The sequence below is a fragment of the Manacus vitellinus genome, unplaced genomic scaffold (genome assembly GCF_001715985.3).
Source record: "Manacus vitellinus isolate BGI_N305 unplaced genomic scaffold, ASM171598v3 scaffold_16_pilon, whole genome shotgun sequence".
In the NCBI taxonomy this organism is placed as follows: Eukaryota; Metazoa; Chordata; class Aves; order Passeriformes; family Pipridae; genus Manacus; species Manacus vitellinus.
In genome coordinates this window covers 8896860-8907012 of record NW_021939189.1, presented here as the reverse complement: position 1 = coordinate 8907012, position 10153 = coordinate 8896860, and the positions used below count along the sequence as shown (strand labels likewise).

General features: G+C 43.9%; 1 protein-coding gene across 1 annotated transcript in view; it reads right to left on the bottom strand.

Annotated features, from left to right (window-relative positions):
* Nucleotides 1–6712: 6712 nt before the first annotated feature.
* LOC103759114 (cell surface hyaluronidase-like) overlaps nt 6713–10153 on the bottom strand; it is a 45930-nt gene continuing 42489 nt past the window's right edge. The window contains exons 19-20 of the mRNA XM_029958784.1: nt 9583–9692; nt 6713–7460 (exon numbers count right to left, since the gene is read on the bottom strand). Coding sequence (XP_029814644.1) covers nt 7240–7460; nt 9583–9692 — 331 coding nt within the window. The 3' untranslated portion in view covers nt 6713–7239. The remainder of the gene's footprint in view (nt 7461–9582; nt 9693–10153) is intronic.

The window sequence follows — 10153 nt, the reverse complement described above, 5'->3', positions numbered from 1 at the left end:
TTTATGCCAGATCACTTCCACTCCCATTCAGCTTGATGGCTGAGAACACCTTTGCACTGCTCAGGGACCAGCCCGAATAGAGAGAGAAGCCATGGGCAGCTCCTAACCCTTTGTTTGGTTTAGGATAAACCCACTCAGGAATCCAAATAGACACTCAGAAAGCAGCCACCAGCTGTAACCAAAAACACCCTAGGAATGTGGTATAAACACATCCAGTGTCAGGACTCTCTAGGGCTGCATATTCACGCGTGCTAAAAAGTAATGAAACACAACAGAGGAGGCGTTTGCAGAGTGACAGATTTTCGCGAAGTAACCTTTCGGCGGCACCTCTCCCCCCCCCCGAACTACCCACACATTTTTAGCAATGGTGTTTTGTGTACCCCTGAGATAAACCGTACTCACACTTCCAACCTGAAGCCTGCAGTTTCTTAGATTTCAGATCTAAGAAAATATTGTCTGTTTGGTGTGCCAGCTCAGAATTTTCTTGCAAAACCAAAAGCTGCTTTTGAAACCAGTCTACCTAATGTTGTTTTTGTTTCTTCCATAGCCAACCCCCAGCAAAAACAAACAAGCAGTGTCATGAAAGTCAAAGTTAGAATTAATGTGATTCTCTCTGGTCTCCGGTGATTGATTCTGCAGCTCTGCCTCAGGCTCATGACAATTTATTGACATGTGTATTCACAGGGAGGCAAGGACACCCACTTCTGTATTCATAAGGCACTGTTTAAAATTCACATGTAGTCCTTGGAGCCTTTAGGTTTTATCATATAAGCCAGTGTCTGAGGAATATCAAAGACATTTATTTGTAGCTGTCATGTCACATCCCACTGATGAAACAGGATAAATGTATGTATCACACCACTTAGTTTGACGCAAAAATAAGCATAGAAAAAAACTCCAGGGTGCCCCAATTTCTTTAGGGCAAAAAACAAATGTATTTTTCATGTCACTTGTTAATATAAGCTAAACAAAAAAAAAAAACACATGAGAAAATGACATGGAAGAAGCAAGGATTTTGTTGAGCAGATTTTGCAGTGTATATATGCAAAACACGTCTGTACTTTTCGTAAAGGTGATACAGCTCAAAGTACAATGATGGGTTCAAACCACATGTAATTCAGTGATTGTATTAAAAATAGCATTAGAACCAGATTTTACAGGAAATATTTCAGCAGGGAAATGTTTGTTTGCTTTGGTATAGTGTATTTAACAGCCATGAGCTCTGGAAACAGCATAGACTCAGGACTTGGTACAGTCTATCAGGTGCTGAAATGCTGCTACAGAGCAGTAGAAGAGAGGAATGCACTTAGCAACGCTATAACTTTGAATGATATACATTATCAGAGAGCAATGCTGTCGCCATGGAATTTGTGCCAGAACCAGGCTGCACGTGTCTGACATTTTAACAGCATTAACCATCAACATTTGATAAACCAGAGCCCTTTTAAAGAAACATCATTAGAGGCATGCCCAAAGTACAGCAGTCACCATTAAAATGTCAAGATTTATTGGTGATTATTACACAGCCTGATCTGCAAACCCAGTCACTGGGTTCTGCTTTAACGATAGAGGAAGAACTAAACAAGAGGTAATGCCACAGGATGGTCATTGCAGATAAACAGTGTTTCTTAGAGTGTGGACACAGCTGTATGTTAGTGCTGCATAAAACCAGATTCCAACTGGTAAAGTTTCCATCATAAAATACATTCAGATGATACAAGAGTTCACAGGAATAAAAAGAAGGGACTGATTTTTTGGCAGTGATGGCATGCATTTGCTCTCCTGTTGCTTTGTAGGAAGCAAAGAAATGTAAATGTCTTTGTTCTGGTCCATTACAAGCTCAAAGGAGCACCTCTGCTCTGTCCAGCTCATGACCTTGTTTCTGACACAAACCTGCAGCAAACTAGTAGGAAACTAGTTCAAGAAATTCCTCAGCCTTTGCTTTCTTTAGAGCCAAGAACTGCATAGCACTTACCATCAGGTTGTGCAAAATGGCTTCTGGTTTTATATCCCCAGTTGCTCACCAGGGACAGCTTCCCTGATTGCATCCATCTTCATCAGCAGAGATCAAAACAAGCAATCAGACACTGGAAAGAAATGTCATTTTTGGAGTCGTCAGCTGTGTGCCAAGGCTCCAATGTTTTCGCAGTGTCTGATCTGCCACAGTCCAAAGAATATCCTGCTTATTTTGTGACTGAGGTAGGGTGTTTGATTCGGCTCGCACCGAGCCCAAGTTCATTGCAATGTTAGTATTAACTGGCACTTGGGTTGGAAAGGCTGAGAGCCAAGAGGACCAAGAGGATCCGACTCCTCTGATTCAGCTCTGACTAACACATGGCCGGAAAAATGCTGCTCGGAGGATAATCTCAGGAATTTTCCTTCAAAACCTCTCAATTAAGCATGTTTCCCAAAACATTAGGCACAAGCAGTGACACGTTTGATTTTACTGTTCGGTGTAAGAGGAGGAAGAGATAGTGACTCTCCTCATTACTGTCTGCTGCTGGAGCGGGCTCAGGAGCAGCTGTCTCCTGCCAGCCAGCGCTTCCTTAGCTCAGCGCTCGGAGCCGCGTGGGGATACAGCAACACGCTACATCTCGCTTGAACAGGCGCCACGTGGCTGACTCCAGCTCTGATGTAACCACCAATGTCAACAAATCTCCCTGCAGATTCGGGCATTCCGAGAGCATAAGGGCCATACAAGTGTCCGCCTAAGCCTATCATCTCCAGCATTTCTCAAATACCGTCTGGGACTTCTCTCCTGGGTGAGAAAAGCATTTATATCTAGCCATTAAAAGCTGCCTGGCAATGGCAAGTGGGACTCATATCCCTGGATCTGGCAAGGCAGACTCTGAAATGATTCCCAGCTGCTGAATCTTTCCAAAAAGTGAACAATAGCAGCAGACAATGCTAAAAGTAGATGCAGGAAACCATTAGTCTTCAGCTGGCTGCTACTGCAGGTGTCAGCAGTGATACTGTACTAGAAAGCACACTGCAGAGAGGAATCCCTATCCACTGCCCTCCCTGCGGTTTCAGGCAAGACACAGCAGACAATCCTGAGAACAAAATGGTGAAGAAATGCTCCAAGGGAGCTGGATTGTCACAGGCATCATGGTGGGGTCACACAGACACCCTGAATCCCAGGGTCAGAGCAGAGCTTTCTGGAACGGTACCACCAGTCATTCAGAAACACACCCCAGGCTCCCACCTTGACTTGCCACCTTGCACAACTCTGGGCCAACCACCCAAGCCTAACAACAAAATTTTTAGAAGTAGCTTCCAATATTGAGTGTTTTGAAGTGCTTTTTAAGACTGCCTTGGCACTCTTTGGAGGATGTACCTTCAGCATCTGCTGGAGATGAGCTCCTTTCAGTATGTCAAGCAGGGAGCATTAACAATCCATAACAAACATGACAAGGACAGGAAAAAAAGCAGCAGCTGCTTAATCTTCCCTGACAAAGATATCAAACAGAAGCAAGAAACTGTGTGGCTCCTGCTGCTGCTGCCCAGCAAGAGAGACCACTGACCTGCTTGGGAGCAAAGCAGGGATCCAGTGCCATACCCAAAGAACTGGAAAAGCTCACAGGAGAGAAAGGTGCCTTCTAGCCTGATGAGGAGTGAACTCTCAGCAGACACTTATTTGCACAGCTACTTGAGATGCCCTGTGAGTAAAATCTGTGTGCCCCCAGGATCACCTGTGCAAGGTGAAATGCTCTGGGAGACCCTGATGGGTCAGTGCCAGGGCCGCGGTGCACCCTCGTGCTCCGGGTGGCCAAACCCGGACCCTCTCCCAGCCATTGCTGATGCTGAGGGTGCAGTGATTTGATAGCTAGGTCTGAAGCCTTGCTGCTTGTTTCCTCATGCATATGCAAGGATGCCAACATCGATTTGGAAGCTCATCCTGAGAGAGGGAGGAGCTGTTTAATTAGCACCTCTGCTCCCTTTTTGCTGACATTGCATGGTCCCCTTGCCCTGCTCATGGAATTTTGCATTTTAGCCCCAGCTAGGAAGGTGCACATTTGCCTTTCTGACCCGAGGACATGCCAGCACTAGCTACAGTGACATTCCTGTGCAGGGGGAGCTTTTGCACACCCAGCCAGAGGCACAGCTAAAATCTTCAGAAAATAAACACACACATTTCTGGGGGTTACTAATGAAAATGCTTTTCAGTCTCAACCTGTGGCATCAGTGTAGCTGCCTCTGCTCCACATCTTGCTCTTATGCTTGCCACCCACACATCTGCTGCTTGTTTTTACTAGCAAGAAGATGAGGATTAAACTCAGGAACAGACTTTAATTCTCAATGAATCAATACTGGAGTCAAAAGCAGCACTCTGACTGTTTTTCCAGTGAACCTTGGTTTCTTACAAATTTATCTAATATCTTTCCAAGAAGAAAGAAGGTTCTGCTTATATATTCTCTTTATAAATATCACTGTAAATTCCTTGATTCCAGATGCCCATAAAAATAGATTCTGAATGAGAAGCAGGAGATAGAGAAAATTTTTACAATTAACATATTAAAGAAAGCTAAGGTGTTTGCTAATTTGTTGCAGTATTGGCACACTATTTTGAGACAGAAATAAAAGGGGGGGGAAGTTATTTTAAAGCTATGCTTTTATTTAGAATTACCCCCCCCCTTTTTTTTTCTTTTTTACAGAGGCTTACAGACCTTGAAAAGGAAATTTTGGCTTCACTAAAACAAAATCGTTTGCAATTCACATCACTCCACCCATCTGAGGCTGACTGACTCCCAGTTTCTCAAGCTTTCAAAGTGCTCAGAATTTCAGCATTTCACTGAATTAAACCCTCATCCACTGCATGAAGTTTTCAAAGCAGCAAAGTGTTGGGAAGCTGAGCCCTGTTTGCTGAGGTTCAGGGTGCACTGACTCTGCTATGCCTGCTGACAGACAGTGTATAGCCAAGCCTGTGCTTCCAGGGAGTGCCAGACCTAGTGGGTTCCCACTGCAGAAATACTCTGGGGATAACCACAACAGCTTTATACCCTAAATGCCTTAGATGTGTTGAACATGCCTGGATCAGCTGCAAGTCCACGAGGACAGGCACAGTCTGTGTGGACTCCAGCACGCGACTGGGGATCCTCCCGCTCAGGGAATCTGCAGGAGGAATACGGCAGCTTCCCACAAACACAATGCCCGTGCAACACTTACCCTGCAGCTTCACACACACAGGCTCCTGGTGCATGCCAAGTTAGCAGCAGCCTTTGAAAACATCGTCTTGAATGTCATGGCCCAAGGGTCCCTGGAGGAATTGTACCCTCTGCAGAGCGTCCCTGGTTTCAAGGCTTTTTTCCCTCCCAGGTAAGAAAAGTGTGTGCAGTGGCTGAAGAGGATCACAGCATCCTGAATCCTCTTCAAACTGCTGCTTTTAACTACCCAAATAACTGCATCAGGATGTAAATATTTTTCTTTTTGCTTTTGTGGTACTTCACTGTTTGCATCTGGCTCGCCACGACTCCACGCCTTCCTCTCCAGGACATTTGCCATTTGCTCTCCTTCTGCAGCGGGAGGAGGAATAGAAATTTTTCAGAGGTTTAGGCACATTCCTCTCCTTCCTTCACCAGGCTCTTCCTTTGCCAATTGTTTAGTCTCAGCCTGGGGTTAGAACTCTGCAAAGTTTTATTGGGATCCAGGGTCTGGACATGTCACAGATTATCAAATAAATCTCCAAGAAGCTAAATGCTTGCTCTGTAAGTACTTGTTCCAATGCTGGGCTTATGGTCACGAGCCAAAAACATCTTGCTTTTCTTCCCCTGTACAGCCTCAGAAATCATAACAATTAGGTACCGATAGGAGCTCAAAAGGACTTCAGGGAGCTCCTTAGAGGGTCAGTTCCAGATGCTCAGGCTGTTTTACCAATCCTCATCCCCGTGATGTCCTGTGTATCATACTTTATCTTACCTTTACTGAGTAGTATCAATGATTTCTTCACACTTTCTAGCAAGCCATGACCTCTCCCCTGACCAAACCCGAGTTGCACCTCTCTTACCTGGTGTAGGGATGGAGCCACGATCTCCTTCTCTGCCCATAAAACTCTCAGATGTCCTCTCACCCCACATCCAAGGACCACGGGTGGTTTGTGTCTGCTGGAGTCAAGCATCCCAGCCAAGGCAGTCAGTCCCCACTCAGAGCACAATATCAGCTGGCCAGTGTGTGGATGCCAAAGCAACTAACTCACCAGGGAGCAAAAGTCTGGCCAACAAAACACTAACCTTTCCCTGTAGCAACTTGTTTGGCCGTTTCTGAGGATTCCAAAGAAACAACGGGACGTTAATTACAAAGCTGTTACACCTACCTGTTTGAGTAAGTCTTGAGAAGAAGACAGGGATAGTCTGAAATCACCTGCCCCTTCACTGCTGTCACCAAGTAACGTCATGTTTAAACCAAAGTGAGTCTGTCACCATTTTGGGGTAACTGTGTGCTTAACTGTAGTCCGTGAGATCATCAGTTGTTTCTCACTTTGCATACAAAGCTCTGGTTTTGTCTTGACTTCAACCAGCAGCACATAAAAAAGCAAAGAGAATTAGCCACTACTGCTGGTGGTGTTTCAGTCCTCAATGGGAGCAGAAAGTCAATATGAGCATTGCCTGAAAGGAACGCAAGACTTTATCCTAAGCAGCACGTACTTCATAGGTCTCTAATTAAATGTTTACATCAGTTGGACAATCATTTCACTAGTCATTAGCTTCAGACAGAAACACGTTTATAACTCCTTGTTGCACCCTATGCATTCAGTTCAGTTAGAAGACACTGTTGTAAGATCACTGTACACTGACCAAGTAGATGTTGAGTTCACATAAGGTGCCTTGGTAGATGGACACTTTGGTTTTTTTAAAAGCAGACATTAATGGAGTGAAAACAGGACTGAAGGGAGAAATTCCCTACCTCTGCTGAAGTTCATCTGTTTCCCTGGATATTGCTAAAATTTCCACACCAAATTCCATTTCCAGTCCCAGTGTTACCAGAAAGCGGGCTCTTGCCTTTAAAACTCACCTTTTGATACCAAATCACATATACAGAAACACTTCTTCCCCCACAGGTTGCTCCTGTTCTGCCCTGAGATGCACTGGTTTTAAAATAAAGCTCTACCACAGAGGATGAGAATATATTTATTAGTTATAAAATATACAGGTGAACACCATTGGTTTGGTACAACTTTGTAAGGACAGGAGCAGGTTTTGGTGAGGGTGGTGGGCTCTGCCTGGCTGGTGCTCCCCAGCAGTGCTAACCCCGGGGTGCCACAGCCTTTGCAGGGATGTGCTCTGAGGGAATCTGAGAAAAAGCAAACCTTAGTGACTTATCAGCATTAGCTGGACATTGATATTCTTTCAGCTTCAAAGGAACGTAATGCTGTAGAGAAGCAGCTTTCTGATAACCAGCATGATTAAGGACTTTAATCCAGGAGGGTTTGGCTTGTCCTTTATAACCAAGCATGGCAAAACTCCCTGAAAAACAGACACAGAGAGAGTGACCTTCTGGGTGTGTCAGTTCATTTAGCAGCAGCACAGCATGGACTCCCTCCACACATCATGGAAAGGTTTTAGTCCTTCTTTTTTTTCCTTGGATTAATACAACGGAACATTTAGGAGAGAGAAAGGGTGATGAAAGAGGAAATGAGCCTCGCTGAAGCCGTTACCTCGCTGCATCACAAATCTGCAGATATTTCAACAGGCTAAGCTGGGCACCCAGATGTCAGTTATCAGGAATATTGTTTTACTGTTTATTTTTAAGTAACACTGTTACTTTTTTTCATATTTGACTACCTGAAAATGGTTAGACACTTTGAATCCTTCTTTTATTAGTTTACATCATTTCTTCCTGTTACGCCTAAACTATCCCCCATGTTGACTCTACTCTGGTCCTCTGCTGTCCCAAAGTACAAAGGCATTATGTATTCTTCCATTTTAATAATAATGTCTTGTGTTTATATTATGCTTTTCCTTACAAAGACTCCCAAGGCTATTTGCAGCTGGTTGGATAAAGACTATTCCCGTAAACACTTCTAATTTAAATAAGGTTTTGCAAAACCAGGAAACAAGACCCTAAATCCTGATCCCGCTGGGGTCAAGAGGGGTTTTTTGCATTATCCCTGGCAGAAGCAATGTGCACTTGGGAGAAATGCTCCAGCCTGCCCTGAAACACAGCCCACCCCCCCAGTGAGGAGCAGTCCTGGAGCTGTGAAGTCAAATAGTGCACATACCTGAACCAGCAGGAGGAAGCTCATGGAGCAGAACATAATTACCCAGACTGGAAATCAGGGCAGACACATGGGTGAACACCCTTGCCCTTAGGAAAAGCAAAACAGGGGTGGCTTGTGAACAGCCAGCAGCAGCTTAGTCCCACTGCCAGCATCCCACCGAGGTGGCAGGGCAAGAACGTGGCCACCAACCAGCATGTCCCTGGGAGGGTGCTGGCCCTGCCTGCTGCTTTTTGTGCCCCAGGAGCAGTCAGGACTGGAGGCTGAACCAAGCTCCCAAAACGGCCAAGTGAGTGGCACAGGTGGTTCAAGGGGCCAAGTTTGGCAAAATGAAGAAAAAAAGATCCCTTTTTAATAAAAAAATTCCTTTCGAAAGTATTCAGGGCTTTGATGAAAGAATGAAACAATGAAGTTTCAGGACAGGACCAAAAAAAACCCTCAAACTTTTGCTTTTCAAAGGATGAAACAAGAAACAGCTTCTTTGGAATCAAAACAGGCACCGAAGTGAAATCACTGCCTTTCTTGTAAAGACTGTGCTGTCCTCCCCTGGAACAGTCAAGTTTTGAAGTTTTGACCAGAAATTGATAGAAATTTCAGTAAAGCAATAGGGAAAAACATCCTCAAACTCCAGAGAAAAAAAAAAAGAAGCTGGAATTACAGCTAATTTTCCATCTGATCTCTGTGTGAAGTCCTGAAACCTGAATCAAGCTGGATGGCTGTTTTCTTGTTCCCTTATCACTCACATTATTCGTCCAAACCTGGACTCAATAGCCCCCACTTTTCCAGGAGGAAAGCCAGCATGAATTTCCTGGACCAATGCTAATGGATTTCTTGCAGCAATCCAAGGTAAAATTGTAATAAGGACTTTCCCAAACTGTTGATTTCACCTTCCTTCTATCCAAAAAATAAATAGCTCCTATTTCACTGCAAGCTCTTTTCTTTTTCATCAACTTCTCAGGTTATGATTTTTTTTTCCTCACAAAGCTGTAGAATTTTAGAGATGGAGTTTTTATCAAAAGATTCCATTTTTTTTTGTTTGTTTGTTGGTTGGTTGGGTTTTTTTGTTAGGAAAACAAAAATCCTCTCTTTAGGATGAAAAATTTGCAGCATGCAACTTCTGATGGGTGAAGTAGGGTGAAACCCCTGAAATAACTATCCTACTTCTTGCTATCCCTAAGCCAAGAGGTTTTTACTAGGTTACACTGGCATATTGTGGCAGGAAATATACTGATAAGCACTATGTAGATGTATATACATTTTTGATTGGGAAACACCAGAATTACTGGTGTGTTTCCCAACCCAATTAAGAGCAAAACAAACGTGAAAAGCAATAAAATGCAGAAGAAACATAATGGAATAAATATATTTACCTCCCTTATGGAAGACAATAGGCTTTGATGAACCTAACCTGGTAAAAACAGACATTTCAGAGCTGCCCACCACGTCTGTGAAACTTCTAGAGCACACAAGAACAAGTGATCTGAAAAGAAGGACAGTAATTACTGCATGATTGCAAAATACTGCTTCATTACGAATCTTCAAGACCTTTAAGCTCCAATTCAGAAAAGTACGTAAGAACGTGTACTTTAGGAACATGTTTAAATCCCTTTCAATCACATGTAAGCTTTTACAAGTTTAAGCCTCCATTTAAATGTTCCTAAATTAAACCTGTTCTTCACGTGGAATCAAAACAAGAACAAATGACTCTGAGTGTGTCCATCCCTTATGGGAGAGGGATACTCAGTTGCTGTGAGACTCAAACTATCTGCATCCTGGCTCTGATTTTCAGTCAGGCTTCAGCCTGCTTTGGTCCTCAGAGATGTGCTTTCAGCCCCCGGTGAGTTGTACCTGCAGTGAATTACAGGCACAACTGGTTGCATTTAGCTGAATGCCTAGGCTTGCAAAATACTCATCCTACCAGGAAAACAAACCAAATGTACA